The 21,892-nt window shown below is 32.6% G+C and overlaps 2 protein-coding genes and 1 pseudogene across 7 annotated transcripts; 1 reads left to right on the forward strand and 2 right to left on the reverse strand.

Moving 5' to 3' along the window:
* Positions 1 to 3,966: 3,966 nt before the first annotated feature.
* LOC148624886 (uncharacterized) lies at positions 3,967 to 6,677 on the reverse strand. The gene is made up of 3 exons (XM_088567987.1): positions 6,390 to 6,677; positions 4,946 to 5,089; positions 3,967 to 4,189 (listed from the first exon to the last, which is right to left on the reverse strand). Exons 1-2 carry the CDS (start codon positions 6,550 to 6,552, stop codon positions 4,956 to 4,958), a joined length of 297 nt encoding a protein of 98 aa, XP_088424113.1. The 5' UTR covers positions 6,553 to 6,677; the 3' UTR covers positions 3,967 to 4,189; positions 4,946 to 4,955.
* A 54-nt stretch (positions 6,678 to 6,731) lies between these two features.
* Positions 6,732 to 20,638, forward strand: LOC148624887 (ribonuclease H2 subunit C-like). 6 transcript variants are annotated; one of them, XM_088567980.1, is made up of 5 exons: positions 6,732 to 6,924; positions 18,100 to 18,168; positions 18,431 to 18,594; positions 19,266 to 19,327; positions 20,248 to 20,638. In XM_088567980.1, exons 1-4 carry the CDS (start codon positions 6,771 to 6,773, stop codon positions 19,317 to 19,319), a joined length of 441 nt encoding a protein of 146 aa, XP_088424106.1. In that variant the 5' UTR covers positions 6,732 to 6,770; the 3' UTR covers positions 19,320 to 19,327; positions 20,248 to 20,638. The 6 variants fall into 6 exon arrangements, with proteins under 6 accessions (XP_088424106.1, XP_088424107.1, XP_088424108.1 ...); XM_088567981.1 differs by having other exon boundaries at positions 20,428 to 20,638; XM_088567982.1 differs by having other exon boundaries at positions 20,433 to 20,638.
* On the reverse strand, positions 7,075 to 11,593 carry LOC148624888 (uncharacterized; annotated as a pseudogene).
* Positions 20,639 to 21,892: the final 1,254 nt, after the last annotated feature.

A 21,892-nucleotide genomic window follows, 5' to 3' on the forward strand; every position in this document is an offset into this window, starting at 1 on the left:
CGGGAAAGGAGTCATGGCCATCGACACAATACGTCACCTAAGTTACATGATGTCTCCATAGATGGTCTCCTTCCTTTCATCCTAAAACCTCTTGGACTTCATCACATTAGAACCAAACTTTATTCTATACCTCTCACTCTACTACACTCCCTTTACGAAACAAGTCTTGACACTCCTGTTTCTGACCCCACCTCATCATTATACAGACTTGTTGCCATCATTTTGGATATTGGTTTCCACAGACTCTTTAAACCAGTTTGTGTGAAAAGTCAAAATGAAGAAAAACGATCATTTCTTCCACTACCGTTTGTTAACAAAGGTATAGATGCAATTAATTTGGCTAACATCCTCCATAACAAAAATGTTACCAAAAAAATTCCCCCATATTTCGAAGACAAATCCATACCAATTATTTCATATTCCTATACTTCACCCATAACATCCAAAATTTTCAATTATAAAAGGCTATTGGAGTACCTCGAGATTGAGGACTTCAAGGCTAAACCACCTGACTGTTCTTGCAAAAACTCTCCATTCAAATATGGTCCTTCTGGTCACGTCGTTTGTTTTTGTCTGCAAAACATTTTACATCCAGTGTTTATTATCAGAGGTAGACATAGAAAATAATAGCAGTGATAAGTTCTATACTGCTACCACACTCTCCAAAGAAGAGATTGTGGAAAACCATAAATCTGTGCTATCCTCTTTTGGTCGCTCTACCAAGGACAATGATTGTGATTTACGTCTATGTACTGGATTCCTAAACTTCACAAGAATCCATACAAACAATGTTTCATAGCTGGATCTTCAAATTGTACCACCAAACCTCTTTCAAAACTTTTAACTTCTATACTCACAACTGTCAAAGAGGGTCTGCAGTCCTACCACAACACTTGTTACTCCCGTAGTGGTATTAATTCAATGTGGATCCTGAAAAATTCGAAAGATCTTTTGGAGACAATCAGTTCAAGACTATTATCTGAATATAATAGCATTGAAACCTATGATTTTTCAACACTGTATACTTCTATTCCCCGTACTCAGTTAAAATCCCGACTTAAAAACATTATACATCATTGTTTTTCCATAAAAGATGGTACACCTAGATACAAATATATAGTTCTTGGTAGAGATTCCGCATACTTTGTAAGAAATACTTCCAAATCATCTTCCAAATATACAGAGGAAGATATTTACAAAATGCTGGAATTTTTAATCGACAACATATTTGTCCAGTCTGGTGGACGTATTTTTCAACAAACGGTTGGCATTCCAATGAGAACAAATTGTGCTCCTTTACTTGCTGACTTGACTTTTTATGAGCAACTCGGCGGGTGTTTCTAGAAAAGCAGAGGATGCTTACCCTACTGGTGCACCTGGTCCATGCTCCCAGTTTTTAGTGGCGTCCAGTGTGGTGGACGTGTTTTTCAACAAACGGTCGGCATTCCGATGAGAACAAATTGTGCTCCTTTACTTGCTGACTTGACTTTTTATGAGCAACTCGGGGGGTGTTTCTAGAAAAGCAGAGGACGCTTACCCTACTGGTGCACCTGGTCCATGCTCCCAGTTTTTAGTGGCGTCCGAGTTGCTCATTTGCTTTTGTTACTTTGTATTTATGATTTTAATTACTTTATTTTCTTTGTTGTGTATGTCTGTTTTCCATGTCTGGTCTTTGTTCCTGGATTGCATTCTTTTGATTACCGCTATAACCTTGGTTCCCTTGATTACTCTTTCTAAAATGTTAGTCTTAATCCCCAAAAATCAATACCAGTCTGACCATTGTGGAGCAGCATAGCAAACATTCCTATGCTTTTACTGGAGTTAAATAATTAAATTCTATGAAATGCTTGTCTTTGGCCCCCAATTCTAAATGGCAATAAGTCCCAAAATCAGTACCAGCCTTCCATTTGTGGTTTGAAACCTTTGTTATGAAATTTCATAAAAGGACGATCATGATGACATTTAGCCACATCATCATACAACCACACATTTTTAGCAGTCATATTAAAATTAGCCTGGGATTAATTTTGGGGTTAAGACTTGAATCATTTAAGAATGAGAATCCAAAAAGGGCCAGAAAGAAGCATTTTCTTGATGCCTTGATGATTAAAGGGGCATCCACGATTCTGGTCAAATTCTTATTTCATGTCAAATGTAAACACAGTCAAAACTGATATTAAGTTTTTGAATTTTGAATTGTCTATAAGGTAATTAAAAATCTATTATTGAAGTAATACAAAAAATTTGGCTTCAATATAAAATTGCAAAGAGACACCTCTTAATAGATGGGAACACAAAGTTCTTGAGCTAGGCTACATGTACTATTCCATACTGTGCTACCTACTAAGTTTCATAAGATTTGGTTGAGTAGTTTAAATGGAATTGTAATTACAAGCTGCCCTAGTTGTATAATTTGGTAAATTTCTAGGTTCAAAGGGACATAATTTAAGCATAAAAGAGAGAAAAAGATTATATTTTCTTGGTATTATGCACAGCTACGTATCGTGTCTGCTTCTCACTACCTTCAAAGTTCCATGATATTCAGAGTAAAAGTTTCCAAGGAGTTTTGGGTATCTGGTATGTACTGCCACTACCACCCAGATATATAATGCTAACAAACAAGGCAACATACAAATCTTCAAGTGCAATGCTAGGAAATGCCTTACCTGCCCTTGTTTAGTTTTTGAAAGTGAAGTTAAATCAGCTGTTGACACACAAACTTTTTCACTTATTTTTGATAATGACTAACCACTTATTGTAGTCTATTTGATAATTTAAATCCCACCACTAATTTCATGTGCCTACAGTCAGGAATCTTTGGTCATAAATGTGTCTTTTTTGTTGTTATATAACTTCTAAGTTAGATTTTGAAGAATTGTCATTGTTCTGTTACCAAGGATTTTATTACTTATGTTGTTTGGCCTTTTAGAGATAACTATATGGAGTGCTTATACTTGTTGAAGACCTTTTGGTGATCCATGAAAGTATTTACCATTCTGTGTTAAGGTTATACACTGGTGCATTTGTTACATTTCACCATATCTGTCTTTTTTTTCTATTCATTAGTATATTTCATGAAAACCGAAGTTCAATTGGGCATTCCTCCAACAAAATTCAGCAGATCAATAGTTCTGGTAATATTTATAATTATATATTGTGTCCTCAGTTCCTACAGTACCAAGGTCTGAGAAGTTGGGGGTTACAATCGGCTTCATTGGTACATGTATATTGCATAGAAGTTCTAAGGGGCATAACTCCCACAAATTTCAGTGAATCAAAAATTCCTGATAATATGCTCAACTTACATATTGCATCCATAGATTGTTCTCACTACCTATAAAGTTTCACAAAATTTGGTGCAGTTGCTTTTTAGGAATTGTGCTTACAAAAGTATGGAAGACAGAAAGACAGACAGGACAAAACAACTAAGTTGGGGGAGGCAAAACTCAAAGCTGTATCAATCTTGAATGATATATCCACACTAACCCCAACTGTTCAGGATTCAACATAAGTGGTTGTATCAAGCAGTGCCCTGCTAGGCATTCTATTATCATTTAAAATAGTTATTATTTTGCAGTCATTTAAAAAAAGTTTTTGTCCATGTGGTTAATTTTTATAACAAAAATTTATACCATTTAATTAAATTGAATGATTTGTTAGGTCAACAACTCTAATGAATGACAACCCTTGCAAATGGAAGTAACTGTATTTTTGGCCTGAATTTCTTAAGAATGAAACAGAATCAATCATCCATATGTAAATGTATAGATCAGCCTTTTGTTAACTTTTGTTATAATTAATCTAGATTTGAGACAGAGCCACCCACTTTCTTGGCATCAGCAAAAGGAATTGTCATACACAATTTCAAATTCCTGCTCATACTGGTCCCTGCATTAAAAATCCAGGCACTTACATGTAAATTAACAAGTGGAGTCTGGGTTATCAAGGCAAAATGAAACACAGACACAAACTACAGCTCATCTTAACAAAAAATGGTGGACTGTAATACAAACAAACATTATATTCTTCAATATATTATACACTACATATACAATCAATAAAAAACAATAAAATGGTACTGTGTCAATCTGAGTCAATATGCACACAAATCTAAATTCTAGTTTCTGTTGCAATCAACTGTGAATGTTTAAGCCCTCATAATACCCTGTAACTTCATTTGTCCAAAAATCTGCAAAAAGAAGAAAAAAATAATCAAATAAATAAATATATATAAAATCACTTTTTGTTTTATCAACTTTTAGTATACAACAATTAGGTTTTTCCTTCATGTGATTTACAAAATGAGTATATGAGTGCAAATATAAAAAAAAAAAAACAACAAACAAAAAATTTACAATGTCAATGAAAAAAAAATGCACAATATTATATAAATATCTACATAGCATTTCACTGACAAATCATTATTTTAATCTTTATTTTTCTGGTGAGACTACTTTTCATGTTTTCCAAATGGTCACTTTCTTCCAAGTTATTATACCCCACCAGAAATGATACAAATCTCCATGATAACTTTAGATATTGAAGGATCTTTTTTTCAAACTTTGTTAATTTACTAAGAATCATAAAATACATATCAATTTCAAATTTCAGTTTGATGGGATTATCTATACAAAAGTTATGGCCATTTTATGTGGTATTTACCCTCAAAAGTTGTTTGCAACATGGTGGGGTATCATTTAATGTCACAATAGATGCCCTGTTTTTTTTTCTATTCCAGCAGATTCTGGATGATTCAGTATGTTCTCTTTCATCATTATCTAAAATTGGTAACAAAACTATACTACGATAAACTTGATGACTGCTATAAGCTCAACAAAGAATATTGATGAAACCCTTATCTACTGCAGATAATGTACAGATTGCCATGTAATCTTTAATTCTTACACACATGTACATTTGTAATAATATACTTTCTTTTACTTACACATTAATAGCTAATGCTCTTCTTTCTTAACTTTTAAGAAGTCTTCAGTTGTACTTTCTTCCTTCATCACATTAAAGCCACTAATTCTCACTTTGTTTATGCTTCCTTCAGTACCACCTGTGTACATCAGAGCAGCTTTCTGTGCTGAAAAAAAAATTTCTATCATCATTGAGAGCATTGTCACTTCCTTAAGACAAAAGTCAAATAACTATCTCCAAGCAAGGGATTATTACCAAACTTTGAAGCTTTTTGTGCAAAAGAGGCAATAAGGTACATTTTTGTACATGAACTACACAATGTATATTGCAAGGGTGCTGAAAGGTACTCAAGCATCAAGAAAAATATGTGAGTGAAGTGGTACATTTACATGTACATATGTAGGTTCAATTGCAACAAGTTTTTAATCATAAAATTAAGTCACATTGAGACTATAATGTTATTAACGAGTAATCAAGGGAACCAAGGTTATAGCGGTAATCAAAAGAATGTAATCCAGGGACAAATGAATTAAGGACATCCCTAAAAGAAATACATGTATCTTGGTTTGAAAGTGGATCTTGCCATTTTCAAGACTGAAGCACTTCTTGCTAATCTGCTAACCTAAGTTTAATTCCTCAATGAAAATCTTTGTATGATACATTTTTCTGTAGATCATTTTTGATTGATTGATTAATTGTTGGGGTTTAATGCCTGAGCAGCAATATTTCAGCTATATTCAGGCGATGAACATGGATGATAAAATGAACATGAAAAGATGATGAAATGAAAAATGGGATGGGACACAGGGATAATGGGGTCGACAAATTTTGATAGCCACTGGAAATAGGGAGAGGTGGGTAGGGTTGGAAAATTTAGCCTCCTGTGGCAGAACCCTACGGTTCCTACTCTGGAAGAATACCACAGAAGGGTTCTTTAACATGTCAGGAACAAGGCATCTTTCCCAACATGGTGCACCACTATGGTTTGTGGTTTTCCATATTATGGCCTGACGACCCCAGCATGTAACATGCCAAGGTTACCCCATTCCACCACCTGGGACACACAATCCAGTTGCTCTGTGGGCACAGTGTCCTAGTCCCCGGCCAGGGTTCTGAGCACTATTTAGTTGCCTTTTACGACAAGCTTAGCACTGCTGTGGGCCTATTCTTTTGACACCCGGACCTGCACATGGTGATAATTTTTGCGAGCGAATTATTAGCAATCTGTTAAGATGTATGTCTTCAATTCTTGGAACGAATTTGTTTCACAGGAGAGGATAAATATAGGTTGCCAGCAAAAACTACATAATGTGCTCCTTGTTCCTCGCCCCACTAATCCGACACTCCTAGTAGTGGTGCATTGCCATTGATCGCTAATTCAGTGCAAATAAATCCATCCACATTAGGCGGCCTAAAATCCTTACGTTAATTAACCATTTAAGATTATCAGTATATCAATTTGGTACCTGGTGTCATTTCATCAAAGTCTGGATGATCTTTCTTGATCTTATTTGTCATTCTCATCCATATCACAGCTCCAAACACATTCCATGCACTAAAAAAATACATTAATGGGAGATATTTCCTCCATCCCGTTCTTTGAGAAGACAAATATCTGTATCTTTTCATTTCCTTATCTGTTTACGGCATAGGTTACATGATTGATAGAATATTTTCACATCAATGACAATATTCCTCCAATGTCAAAACATGAAAAATGGGCGCTGCCATGACACCGGAAATAAATCATTGAAGGTGATATCAGTGGTTTTGATTGGTTGCTTAAAATACTGACTAATCATAAGCGTTTTTACATATTTGCTGAAAACCCCGGGAAAGTGAAAAAAATGAGTACTACAGTTGTGATTTATAATGCTACACATCAGCGAGCCCCTGAATGTATAGTTCATTTGTTACCATGTGAAATAAGCTATAACGGGCAGGCTAAAGTCGAGGAATACTTTACGTCTTCCATCAAACAGGATAAATCAAGCCAACGTGGTAATATACATGTATCATTGGCATTGCAGGTGTATTCACTGCTAAATTACAGCTAATATCACAACGATAAAACTCTTAATAATATAAATATCAAATGATCAGAAATTCAATGCACATCCTTTCAAGAAGATTGTAGTTATGGATGGAGTAATACCTTTTGTTCCTTTGATATATAGTGAGTGTCAGGCGCGTAGCTGAGGCCAAATTGAGGTGTAGGCAAAATTACGGCAGGGGGTCTGGGGGCCGCTCCACGAAGCTCCGTGGAGATAGCGTTTTAGAGCATCATATATGCCTCTCCTGGATGTATTTTATCTCAAAAAAAGAAATGGCAAAATTAAGTGCAGGCAAAAGCTTTTTTGCCTAATGGCAGCTACGCACCTGAGTGTGTTTAGTGAAATCCCTTTTGGGATTTAGTGTCAAAGCTGTTTCGTGTTTTTCTGATTTGACCCAACGGAGAAAAGTGTTTAGTGAACTATACATGTGCAACCCCAGTCCCTCTTTAATTGCCTATTTTACAGTTTTGTATAAAACTATTCAGTCCCGCATGCCCAAAATTAGCTGAGAAATCGTAGCTGTTGATCTTTTTTTTTTTTGATTTTGCGATCTAGAAAGAAAATACAAAAAAATAGTTAGAGCTACGTTTCGCAGCTAGCCCAAAATGGAAGGGTGCTATTTTAAATGGCACCTATGTAAATAGTTAAAATGGCACTTATTTTCTGTGAAATGACACTTGGTTTCTTATTGTATTTTTTGTAAAAATAATTTGTAATTAATTGATGTCCCTGCTGTAATATGATTATATGATGATTTTATGGTGAATTTAATATATACATATGTATTTCATTAAAAAAAGGAAATATTATTCATGTTTTGATTGCGAATTCAATAAGTAAATTAGTTTGGGAATTAGATTATGGCCTTGTTAATTACCTATGATTTATGGCTTAGTTTATTTAATAGGTGATACAGGTATTATTATATAATTAGATTATTTCACTACTTCAATTACCATCTTGATAGATTCAATTATTATAGTCTCACCACTTGCAATATACATATACAATACAATAAAAACAATAGTTACAAATATAAAACACTAACAAGTGCCATTCTAAAAAGAATTATGAGAGACTGTATAAATCTACAATGTATGTCTCTTATTATGACAAACCAATTACATATTCATGAATATAAAAAGGTATTTCATCTATTTAAAATATTAAAACAGGTTTTGGCAACCATATAACCACAATCACCTGATTTAAAAAAGATAAATAAATTTTTCATCTTCATTTAGATATCTAAATATATCACTATATCTATCAATGTCTTGAAATAAATTCAATCTTAAGTCTGCATATAGTGGACACTGCATTATGACATGTTTCTCATCTTCAATAGAAGAATCATTACAAAAAGAACACTTTCTATCTTCGACATTTTTACCCTCGTATCGACCAGTTTCAATTTTGAGTGGGGCAACACCACACCTAAACTTTGCAAAAGCACTTCTATATCTATAATTACTGATACTTAGTAGATATTTCTCAGTTTGATACACATTCTTAAATAACTTATAAGTACGTAATTTTTTACCAACACTTTGAGCAACAATTCTATTTTCCCATTCTGATATATACTTCTCAAAAATAAGATTTTCTAAATTTGAAACATCTCGTCTACTTAAGACATTTTCAGTGTCTATAAAATTATAAAAGTTACACTCTCTTAGCTTATCTTTAACTTTATAGCACCAATTTTTCTTATTTATATTTACACTCCATTGAAAAATATTATAGTTAACTCTGTCCTTTAATTTCAGTGAATCTCTTCCACTGTCTAAAAACATTTGACCATTGTTTTGTGCATGGAGGTCTCCAACCCATATCACCACTGATAGCATCATTAGGTGTATACTTCCCTACCCCCATAAAAAATCTGATAGCTTTGTTCTGGACAGCGTTTATGCATGAAAAATTTCTGGTTCCCCAAATAGCAGAACCATAGTTTATCACTAGCCAGACCAGGGTATCAAACAGTTTAGTAAATGTAGGATATTGGAAACCACCATGTTTTTTACTCTTTACTTTAAGAAGACTAAGAGCTCTATTTGCAGACTTGGCCACTGTTTTAGCCATGTCATTATAATCTAAATGTTGTGTAAGTAGTAAACTTAAATACTGATAACATGGTACAATATCAATAAAGTCACCATTAAATAAAAAGGGCAATGTACAATTTTAGTCTTTTGTAGATGCACCCCAAGACCTTTTCTATTACACCAATTATTCAATACATTGAGCATTAGCTGTAAGTCATTCTCATTTTTAGCCATAAGAACGATATCATCAGCATAAAGTAAAATATTAACTTTATCATTACCAATATCAATACCAATATCTAAGGCCTTTAACTCTGTAACCAGGCTATTTATAAATATATTAAATAAAATAGGTCACAATACACATCCTTGCTTAACACCCGAATTAACATTAAACCAATCAGTCATGTGATTGTTTACCTTGACTGCACATTCTACATGTGTATAAATACCTTTTAATGCACATGAAAATTTTCTACTCAAACCTAATTGGTCTAAATCTTTAAAAAGTATATTTACTGTATTACATGCCTTTTTAAAATCTGCAAAGGCGGCAAAAGTTGACAACTTCTTAAGCTTTCTGTTCTCTATAATAGATGTAATAGAGCTTATATGATCTACAGTGCTTCTATTTTTTCTGAAACCGTTTTGTTCATCATGTGACTTATCATAAGTCTCAAGCCAAAAAGTTCACCTAGCATTCAGAATACATTTACTACAATATAATTTATAAGCACAAGGCGTTAATGTAATTCCTCAATAAGACATAGGATCTTTTGGATCAGATGTAGAACATTTCGGAATCGGATTAATAATTTCGTTCCCCCACGCTGCGGGGACAATACCAAATTGAACACATAAATTGAAAATTCTTTGTAAAAAAGCTATCAAAGAATCATTTCTAAATAATTCTGTAGGTACAAGATCTATACCAGGGGTTTTACCCTTCTTTGCATTATTTATGACAATTACTACCTCTTCTATACTTATATCATTATCTAAAAATTCATCATAAATATGGTTTTCTACACCAGTATCTACCCTATTTTGTACAAAAGTATTACAATTCAAAAGATTTTCAAAAAGTTTCCATTTATTTAATACAAAGTTAATATTATTGCATGTTGTACCATTATCTCGTAGAGCTTCCATAGGAATATGCTTTTGTCTCTCATTGCCAACACCAATTTTCTCTATTTTCTTCCAAAATTCACGGGGTCATCAGATTGAATGTTTATAAGTTCAGCTTGTTTATTATGCCAGTATTTACGTTTTGCTCTCTGACATTCCTGGTCAAAAGTTTTTCTTTCTCTTACATATACTTCACGTAAAAGTTTTTTCTGCCTAGTGCATGCTTTACTTTTATGCCATTCATTTTCAGCTTTACAAGAATTGTTCCATAAAACAGTTAATCTATCAGACCAATTCTTCACCTTTTATTGTTTATATGACTCATTAGGGCGTTTCTCAAATTTATTGTCCATTTCAGTATGTATTATCTAAATGAAACTGTCATAGTAAGAGTCTAATTCTAATTGGTTGGTACAGTTCATTTCTAGAACATTTATGATATTGTTCAATTTATTTATAGTCTCAGGATCTGACATCTAATCAGTTGGTACATTACGAGTATCATATCTTTCTGGAAAAAGCGTACCAGTCTTTACGGACTGATTGTTATTGCTATCATATGATGTACATGTACCTATACTTTTTACTTTCATCTTCTGATGACGGAAAGTTATATGTCCATTGAAGCACTGAATGGTCAGGAATATGTTAAGGGTCATATTGACCTACATCATAAAGTTTATCTACTAATGACTGAGCACGTATGACCTCAAAATTGTCAAATAAATGTAACTGTTCACAAGGGACAATGCAATAATCCATCACTGATGATCCTCTAGTCGACATGAAGGTAAAGTCATTCTTCTGTGTTTTGCGACCATTTAATAAACAACAATTTATATTCATTAAAAATTCACATAAAATATCACCATAATTATTACAGGTATAATCAGATAAAACATCTATTCCTTCTATATAATCAGGTAAATTTGCGAAACAACTATTCCAATCACCCACTAAATAAAATGGCTTTCCATTAGCAATACTATAAATATCAGACATTAATGAATCAAGAAATGCATGAATATCGACTTATCTTGCCGAATTTTCAGGTTGCAAGTAAACAACACAAACATAAAATTTAAAATCAACAATACATTTATCCGTAAAACACAACCATAATACTCCATCTTTAGAATCATCACTGATTATACAATTGAAGTCATTTAATACATCATTATGCACAAGCACTCCCACACCACCTGATCCACCACATGCTCGAATATATATTTGTTTACGATTATTTCCATACCGTGAATAACCTCCTATATCAATTTTATTTCCATTTAAAAGGTGTGTTTCCGCTACACCAACTACATGCAGATCTATATCCTGTATACATGTTCATAACAAACTATTTTTATCACTATTTACGTCTTTGTGCCAGCCGTTTATGTTCCAAAACCCACATTTCAACTACCATCCATTATTTCTAAAATACCTTCTGTTGTTATGATTGCGATCGTAACTCCGCCTACTTGTGTATTCTCGACCTTTTGAAGTATTAATATCACGTGTATTGTGTACCTGTCTGTTGTTTACATTAGTACCTTGATCATGTGGCGTAAGATGGTCAGACTTTCTCACAACACGGCCTGATTTAATTGTAAACTCTTTATCCTTGCCTAGGGCTTTTAATAATGCTATGTTATTGTCATTGTTCAGTCGCTGTTGAAGTGGTAGATCGTTTTCGATGAAAACCTTGTCAAATTTGGTAGATTTTTTTAAATCGCCTTTCGCTTTCAGTACTGACTTTTTCTGATCTAAATCCTTCAAAGTTGCTACCACTACTCCGGGTTTACTATCTGAATGACTTGTTTTACGACTTACATCGGACACTGATATATTTGATAACTTTAATTCATCTTTAATCAATGACGACACGTTTGAATTTAAAACATTTTTATCCCTATCCTCTCTTTTATCATACACTAAGTTTTTGGTGATGACATTTAAATTAACTGGAGGACTATTAGGGTGCACATCTCTTGACATATTAGTGACAGCTTCAGCATACGACTTTTCAATTTTCTCAACTTTTTCCTTAATGTTTTGAACTTCATTATTTAAATCATCTTTAACTTTACTGACCTCATTTTGAATTCAATCCGTTATCACAGTATTAAATTTTGTAGTTAATCTTTTTTCCACGTTTCCCTCTATATCAGAAATTCGTTTTTCCAGGGGCGCATTTCTTTTACCTGAATCTGAAACATGATTCTGAATCATTTTCATGTTTCACTGTTTCTTTTACTTGAAACAGAAACATGATATCGAAACATTTGAAACATAAGTGATTGATGTTTCAAACTGAAACACAAACCGAAACCAGTCCCGATATTATTTTGCTTCGCTACCAAGCCATTTTGTTACTTTTGAAACATGTTTGTTTTGATAGAAACTGAAACATGTTACAGTTTCTCAAATGTTGTATTTTTAATCCCCGAATCATGTTTCTGTTTTTTTGAAACATTGTACTGAGACATTTTTCAGATTCAGGTAAAAGAAATGCGCCACTGGCGTTGAGCCATTAAACTGAAACTTGCCAACGATTCATTCATCATACTGACGAGTGTATCAAACTGTGTAGATTGTGTATTGGGTTGTGCTGAATTACCCCTCGGGGGTGAGCGTCTGAGTTTTTTAACCTCGCTAATAATACTGTTATCTTCACCCGACAAAGGTTTTTTGCATGGTGTAGATTTATCACTAATGTTTATGTTATGCTCATGATGGACTTCAGCCTTTGTAACATTTAAACTTTTACTCACATTCTCGTCTTGTTTACATTGTGTACCGATGACCGGCACCATTACACTATCAACAAAGTTTTTTGCACCAGTTTCACTCATGGGGTTATCTTCCAATCCAACTTAGAATGTGGCTTCCGCTCCGTTAAATATCATCTTCGTCATCTTGACACCTTTTTGATGTCTAATAATGTCAGTATATACTTAAATACTTATAAAATTTTAAAATATTTGGCACTTTAAAATTTCACCGCCACCATTAAACGTGACGTACCTGTATATGTCCTAGTATCCACATTACTTTTGTAAAATTTATAAGTTTATGAGATTATTTACAAAGTAATAAATGTGATACATGTATTTACTTCTGTATTTTAATCTAGTTTTTATTTGTGATAAATTTCACACCTTATTTTTTTTTGGTATTTCATTTAATTTCACAAAGTATTTTTTATTTTATATTTTCCCATTTTTATAAATAAGTTAATGAAAATAATAAAGTATGTTGACAAAATATTGTAAATAGAAGGACAAAATGAAATTTATTCAGGTGAAATTATAAAACATTTTTTTATCACAATTAATGCATGATATGTCTTGCAAAAAGACTTTAATTTTATATCTATCCAAAATAAATAACCTCCAAAAAATACCAGGAAGAATACTAAATATATCAGAGGATTATTTATCATATTATTAAATGATTAAACATACATTTATGATGAGTGCCATTTTAACTATACTGGTGCCATTTTAAACAAGTGCTATTATGACTAAAATTCACCTAATGGAAGGGCGGGCCATCCTTGATGTCCTGACCACTGCCCCTAGATTATCAAAAGGCTAATCACCTACATGTGTAGTGGGCCAAAAATTTGAAGGCAAGGACTGCAAATGCCCCTTCAAGTCATAACACACTTAAAGTGCCCGTTGCGGTGTTCATTCCGGAAAATTGCTAAAGATGGTCAGAGGCCCCTTTGACAGCAAAACAGAGGGTCATTTTCAGAATAAAGGGGGCCAATATGGCAGTATTACAAAGGGCCATTTGTTGTTTTTTTTTATTATTGTCTTCTTTCAAATTGTAATTCAGTGTGATGTTGCAGTTCCACTTAGAATTTTTCTGTTCTTATTTGGATTGTATCAAACCTGGCCCAGACCCACGGGCACTAAACAGTTTCATCATCACTCGAAATTCTCAATTCTATGTTTACCAGCGATGTCCATTTTTTACCTGCAATAGTTTTAACTTTGCTTAGATGTTTACTACGAAACGGTCAAGGCCATTGGTGCTTTTAAATGATGGATAGATGTCCGGACACAGGACTGGAAATAATCTGGAAATTCATAGATCAACCTTCAAAATGGGCCCATATGCCACACTTTTTGTACGCTATGCATAAAATATCCGCACCAGTGGCACAAAGGCAAGGTCTGGAATGAACACTGTTTTGTCAGCACCCTTCCATTTTTAGCTCACCTGGCCGAAAAGCCATGTCTGCATGAATGCTCCTTAGGGTATTTTTTACAATTCTTGTGTAGGGATTTTTGATCTGGCAAAAAAACATGGCTGCTGTTACTGAAAATAGACCATAGGAGTCAAATTGCAGAATTTCAGAAATAATTCATTAACAGTTGGGTTTAGCTAAAAGCTGGCGTGGGGAAAAATTGTTCAACATGATAGAACGGATCTATGCTAAAATTTTCAGAAAGACCTGATAACGAATGAATGAGTTACGGGTCCTGAAATGGACTTTTGTCCCAAATTTTGCATTTCCAACTTTAAAAATCTCCTCTGAAACTACTAGATGGATTGAAAAAAAAATTTGGCATGAATATTATGTAGAATATTTTGAGGAAGCTGTGTGCTGGGATTTTTGATTTGGCAATTAACATGGCTGCTGTTAATAAAAAATAGACAGTAAGGGTCAAATTGTCGAATTTTGCACATAACTCAAAAGCAGTTGTGTTTAGCTTAAATCTGGTATGGAGTATAAATTTTCAGAAAGTCTCATAGACGAATTAATGAGTTATGGGTCCTGAAATTGATTTTTTACAGAATTTTACATTTCCAATTTCAAAAATCTCCGACGAGGCAGCTGGATGGATTAAAACAAACTTAAATAAATGTTATGTAGAACATCTTTCATAATCTATGCATTGGGATTTTTGACCTAGCAAAAATCATAGTCATCATTACTGAAAATACACCATAGGGTCATAATGCAGAATTATGTGAATAACTCTAAAACACTGGGGTTTATGCTGAAATCTGGCAGGGTGGTACTTGTAAATTTGTTCTGCATGATGAGTTTGACCTATGTTAAAATTTTCAGAAATATCCATGACAGGTGAACTTGTAATGGGTCCTGAATTTTACATTTCCAAATTTGAAAATTTTGGCCTCTGAGACTACTAGTGCGATGAACTGTAATATGGCATGAATGTTTGATAGGATGTCCTGAACAATATGTGAGATTTTTGATCTGTTGAAAAACATGGTCCCCATTACTAAAAACTGAGGATTTCTGGAAATAACTTGAAAATCAATGGGTTTAGCCAAAATTAGGGTAAAATTGATCAACATTCCATGTCATGGTGAGACAGACCTATGCCAAAATTTTCATGAAGATCTGTTGAGTGATGTTGGAGTTCCTGCTATTGACAAGTCCAAAAATGACTACGAGAGATTTATTTTGTAATATGAAAACCTGGTGGATAACTAAGTAAGGTCAAGAGCCCAGCTTTAGAAAGCTTAAAAGACTGTTTTTGAACAGGTGAGCAGTTCAGGCACTCTAGAGCCTCTAGTTCAGATTTTGATTCTTTAGGATCAAAATAGCTTATGTCACTGATTCATGCCTGGAACTTCCCTACTATTTCTGACACTACACAAATATATATAATCCAAATGTAATTCCTTTTATTTTATTCAATTCATCTTTTATAACTTGTAAATATGTTTTGGGCAATTATTCATCTCAATAATATTTTATTTTTTCTGAAAATAAAATTAAGCTCTAGTATTCCAAATGAACTGAAGATTTGAGGGACTCCTTTTTGAATGTTTAGTAATAAATAAGCACTTAGGGAATGAAATTCTTGCAGTAATGTGTTAAGGTGCATTAAATAAGCATGTTCCATTTAATACAATTATAAGTCAAAATCTCTGTCCTGTCATTAATATTTTATGATTAATAAACAAGAATTTTTACAAAGTAAAATTGGTGGGAAAATTTAATTGATATAAAATAAAGTGTCTAGTTTTGAATCTTACATTGATCAAGGTTTTGGTTCCATTTGAATATGATTACAGTGTAGGATAATACTATGTTGAAATGCTTTTGAATGTGTTTGCAAATTAACATTTGGACAGGTTTTAAAAAATTTAGAAAAAATGTGAAACAGAACAAAATTTGTAAATGTGTGTGTGAAGTTTGATACTATTTAATTATGGAATACAGTATTCACTTCAGTAGTATTGATTGACATTCAGTTTATACATATTTGCAAAAAGTCCTATATAATTGAATTAACTACATCCTGTCATAATTAACCATCAGGTAAACCTCAGGTAATTATCGGTGATCAATCAGCTGATCAGGGTTATATCCTGATTGGATCTATCACCATTTTATGGACAGCCAATCATTGGTTAATAAATAATTTCTACTGCACAATTAATTTCACAAATATTTTCAAGTTGACTGATCTAAGTTTTGTAGAACCACAAGTGTAAATAATTACATGTTGCACATGTTTGTATATTTAAAAATGTCATTTAACTCCCTTATAATTTAATTTTTTTTAATTTTCTCTATCTTTAACAGTACAGGACATTTTTCAAAAAGTTGTGATTGCAATAGTTATAGGAAATAATATTCCTCTTAATTAAATAGGATTTTGAAATTCAATTGGAGCAATATTAAATATTTTTTTATATTTCATGCGACATATCACCTCATAATATGTCATCAATGTAAAGAATTACTCCCATAATCACTTATAATACATGTTTAAATTCTGCTTTTCACTAAATCCTTCTGATTACAAGCAAATTGTATTTTAGGAGGGCAACTTTGGTTTATTCATGTATGACTTAATCACATTCATTTATAAACATGTATATGTTTTCGCTAGCACTTGGTCAACTGAGAAAGGTCTTTTAATACAATAAGGGTATCATGCATATTAATGCTGTAAAACTTATTCAGTTCAATTGCAAAATATAACATGACACTGTCCATTCACACAATGTCCCACCTTCATTTCAAAAGTTGGCTGGTATGCAATAAGAATACAAACATACAAGAAAAGAAAAAAATTAAGAGAAGATATTTAATACTTAATGCAAACATAAATCTTAAAAAAAACTATGATCAGTATCCCTTGTTGGTTGAAAAAAACATGCTACATGTTAGTGCCCCACTATTTTCAAATCATAGCTAGAACACTGATATAGAAAATGCAAATGTATGATTATAGTTTTATTTTACATCATGTAATCTTAAAAAAAACCCAGTGATAACAGCACTTTGATCATTTTCAGGCTGTAGCACTGGTTATTACATGTACATTTGTATCTGCAAACTCCTGTTTTCATTTTTGCTTGTGACCATATACGTTTATTAAGGAGAAGGCATTAGACTTATATGTACATGTACATGTATTTTCTTTAAGCATTAAGTATTAAGTTTCCTTTTAAACAAAGAAGACTTCATCAGTTTGGGATCAAATAAAATGCAGAGTTTTATCACAGTCTCTTCAACCGGAAGTAATCTCCCTGAAAATGTCCAGATTGTACTAATCAAATGATATGCTCTTTGAAACACTTTACATAAGCACTGAGTGATATAGCATTCTGCATTGAAAATAAATTTCTCAGTGGTCAATATCATGATTTTTAGACAACCTTCTATACATTAATATTTTTCAATGCACATGTTGAGAATTTTCTGAGCCGTTGTAGAATAGCTGTGTTCACAGTAACAACATGGTTGTTGTAATTCCCAATTAAATGGAATCATCGTTAACTTAAAGTTTGAATATGTGTTAAATTGCAGAAGCTCAGAAATTTGCACATGTTGAAAATATAAGAAAATAAGTGGAAATAAACCATTTGGTCCGACAGATTAAAAATCTAATTGATCAGTTCTGTTGCGCTTTAATCACTTATTATCTCCTTTGTCTTTATTTTAGGTCTTACCAGTACATTGAGGGGACGTCCTCTTGATGGTGAAGTCAAACAAGTGCCATCTGGATATACAGGTACTTTAATAAATATTTTTCCCATACAATCACTCTCATCTCCATGTGAGATTGTAATCTCCAATTTGTTGTAAGGGCTCTCATGCAACATGTACATTTTCCAAACAAATTACAGACAAGTTCAAAAATCAATGCTGACTGTTTAATATTTTGAGACTTATCTCCCATGAATTAATTGACGAGATGTTACAATAATTAATCTCTCTGACAAGTTTGGACTAGAGGTATGGAATGCTGATCTTTTATTTTTCAACAAATGTAGGTATCATATTGAAAGAAGCTCACAAAGCATTTACAGATGAAGAAGAAGGAAAGATGTCAGTGACACATAAATTTTTTGATTTCCATTATTGGAACCTAGATAAAAAGCCATCCATTGATGATAAATTACACCAGGTTCTGGACTGGATGAATATCGCAAGTGTAGTAAGGAATATTAAATAGGGTGGAAAAAAGAGTAGATATAGTGAAACACAACAAATGCATATAAATCCAAAATAGTAAATACTTTCAGTGATCACTAAAAGGTCTTCAACAAAAGAAATAAAAATCCATGGTAATAGTACAATGGCAATTCTTCAAAATCAAACTAAAAGATAAATAACAGCACAAGACACATTAATGACCAGCGTCTCTTTCTTGACTATGGATACAAATGAAACCTGTAATGGGGTTAAACTAGCTTCACAAGGCCTTAACCATTCCCCAATAATGTAAGTTATAAAATGAGCTGAAACAACAAAGGAGTCAAAAGGTCAGTCAGAAATTTCACATGAGCCTGAGGACAAAATAACCCAGGGTGAACATGCATAGGGGTGAATTGTGGAACTCCGGAACCAAGCAAGATTTGTGATGAAATAACCAAGATTTTAATGAGATACTTTTTCATAGGCTGAATATAAGCCCCCTCGACTGTCTGATGTCAACATGAAGGTGGTGATTTATATTGTTTTTTAAAGAATGATTTTTTTATAATGAGTGTACAGAACACCCACAAGATAGAACAATACACTTGCAGAACTAAAACTGAAGTTGTGTTGAATCTATTTTGTAGGTTCTTCATGTATTATAAAGTTTGTGTTATTTTGTTATTTCAGTTACACAGTCCTGTTAGACCAGACATGGCTGATATGAAAATGGAAACAAGTTAAACAATTTTGTGAGTGTTTTATGCCCATCTTATAGGTGATGGGGATATAAGGGTTTTATTACTGTATTTTGGTGTGTATATTGCACATATTTTTACATAGAAATCATTTCCAGAGCATGGGGGTGCATATTATGCATCAATATACAAGATTTGGCCAAGAAATAAAAGATTTTTGTAAGAGAAGAGATTGTGTAATGTAAACAAAGCTACAGAAGTGAAATGTTACTGAAAGAAAGTTTATCATATCATCAGATTTATCTTTAAGTATTGAATTTTAAATATTATCTTCAAATCATGTTTAAATGCCTTCTTAATATGTTTCAGTCATAGGTTGTACAATATTTCTTTCTTATAAAACACATTTAGAGATTACAATGAAACAACTAAAAACCAAAATGTAACAGTCCTTTTTTGTCAAACCCTCCTTATTGAATGAACTAAAAACCAAAGTGTAACAGTCCTTTTTTTTAAAAACTTGATGTGGATCATTCATAAATAGAATACAGATCATATTTTGATACGGTGTGTTTAAAATAGTATTTACATTTACAATTTACAAGTAATTTTTTTTTTTTTGTTGCCAACTTTTCAGCCTGGGCTTTCTGATATAATAAATATGCCTTTATATAGTTTGTTTATGCCCTCTGCTTGTCAGAGGTAAGTAATTTTGACACCCTGTCATTTCACTTGTAATATTAATCTCCTTAATTCAGTTAGGGGTCTTGAAATAGAAAAATGACATCATCATCTTATGGTGCAATTTGCTTACAGTTGATGATATTTCAGCTCCTAACAATGTGATTCATAATGTATTGATATCTTTATTAGTGTAATTAAAGAGGAGACATTATCTTTAAAGTAAATTTAGTTTTAAAAAAAACCCAACTTTTTATTACACTTCTTATTTCAATGTACTTGTTTGATTTCAGAATTATTTTAATCTAAAATTCAAATCAGTGAACTGAAGGAAAGTCCTTGGAATAAGTATTCTGGTATTCTAAACAGCTAAAGCTTGGTGGAATCTTGTGCAATATATCTTATTAATTTATTGTACATATACACATTGTTTTCAATATGAGGAAAATTTGAACATATATTGGCTATTTCAGAACAGATGAGGATCATTGGACTCTTAAAGATTACAACTGATAATGAAGGACAATGACAGTCAAGATATATGTATTAAATTAGCTACTGAAAGTACGATTTTCATCCTATATCAATATTTTTACAGAAGGAGTTCAGCAGCATCAATTCAAGTATGGATGAATCTTTTTGAGCCATCAGCAAATAAAGATCTTGAGTATTTTTGAACTATTATGATAGTTTTGGTTTTTTTTTTGTTTTTTAAATTACAATAATTCATGGTAGTTGTATGCTGTTCTACAGTAATGGGAAATTTTCCATCACAGATTTCTCAGCACCCATTGGAAGGAATGATTAGATGTTTGGTGATATAGTGATGAGATGAACTTTTAAGATATTTTTATATACAGCTTTGTATAAGGCATTATTTAATTTATTCAAAATTTCTGTTCGTAGCAAGAATCCATGAAGTCACTGAGAACTTTCACTCAACCTTTAAACACTTCAAAGGTTACACATACATAGCACTTCTGAATATTACAAGAATGGATTTTGATAATATGTCAAAGATACAATGATCCAACTAGGGTAAAAAATGTCAGTATTTCATTGACACTCAATCCCCAAAACTTTTTGGGGGGTTCTGTATTTAGCCTACATTTAAGATTTCTCTGTATATGGTCATTTTTAGGGGCGTGGGTGTATGCATTTAGTAAGCATTGCTCAGTTTTTTCTAGTTTATAATATATACTCTTTTTAGATTACTGGAAATTGCTCTTACTATTTAAAAGGTATTTGGTCATAGGTATTGTATATATATTTTTTCATGTAAAAAATCTCAGATATGGCATTACAGTACATTTTCTGTATTTTTTTCTTTTTTATTCTTATTAAAGATTAAGGGGCATTATATAGCTTTAGGTCTGTTCATCTGTTGCATGTACTGTCCTACAGTCTTACATGTTGTAGTGATTAAAGCTTTTTTTAATGAAAACAAAGCTCTATAAAAGAAAGTGGTTATGAAATCAGGTCCTTTTCAATGTTAAATGCCGCAAATTGCAAAATATAAGAAATAAAGTTAACAACCAAAACCTTTTAATTGGAACAATATGTAGTACAAAATAACATATTCATGACAATACTTTTCTTCAAAATGCAATTAACTTCTCCAAACTACATGTATCATTTGGTAAAAATATAAGTACACATGTATCACAAAAATACTACGGTGGGCTTTTATATGGCTCCTAAGTTTTCAACCTTTAAGGTTGTTTCATAGTTAGAATTTAGTCTTCTACCATCAAGTTCAATAGGAAAATGCTGTTATAATATACTTTTCCTTTGGGTACCATTTTCATGATCTTCTCTGAGACCAAATTTAGATTTGGAACAAAATTTTAATTTTGCATTTGTATTCTTGGAATTCCAAATATTTTCTGCTTTCCACTGCAGGGCCTGGCGTTAATACCATATAGTAAGTTATTTTGG

The sequence above is a fragment of the Perna viridis genome, chromosome 2 (assembly GCF_037379345.1).
Source record: "Perna viridis isolate PV_CMFRI_1.1 ecotype Kerala chromosome 2, ASM3737934v1, whole genome shotgun sequence".
Taxonomy (NCBI): domain Eukaryota; kingdom Metazoa; phylum Mollusca; class Bivalvia; order Mytilida; family Mytilidae; genus Perna; species Perna viridis.

Bases quoted from the DNA above. Each gene is read 5' to 3' on its own strand.
- LOC148624886 (XM_088567987.1), bottom strand. From the start codon at position 6,552: ATGAAAAGATACAGATATTTGTCTTCTCAAAGAACGGGATGGAGGAAA. The intron at 5,090-6,389 runs GTACCAAATTGA...TTTTTTTTTCAG, and splicing joins CTTTGATGAAATGACACCAG to CACAGAAAGCTGCTCTGATG.
- LOC148624887 (XM_088567980.1), top strand. From the start codon at position 6,771: ATGAGTACTACAGTTGTGATTTATAATGCTACACATCAGCGAGCCCCT. The intron at 18,169-18,430 runs GTACTTTAATAA...CAACAAATGTAG, and splicing joins AGTGCCATCTGGATATACAG to GTATCATATTGAAAGAAGCT. The intron at 18,595-19,265 runs GTAAGGAATATT...TTGTTATTTCAG, and splicing joins GGATGAATATCGCAAGTGTA to TTACACAGTCCTGTTAGACC.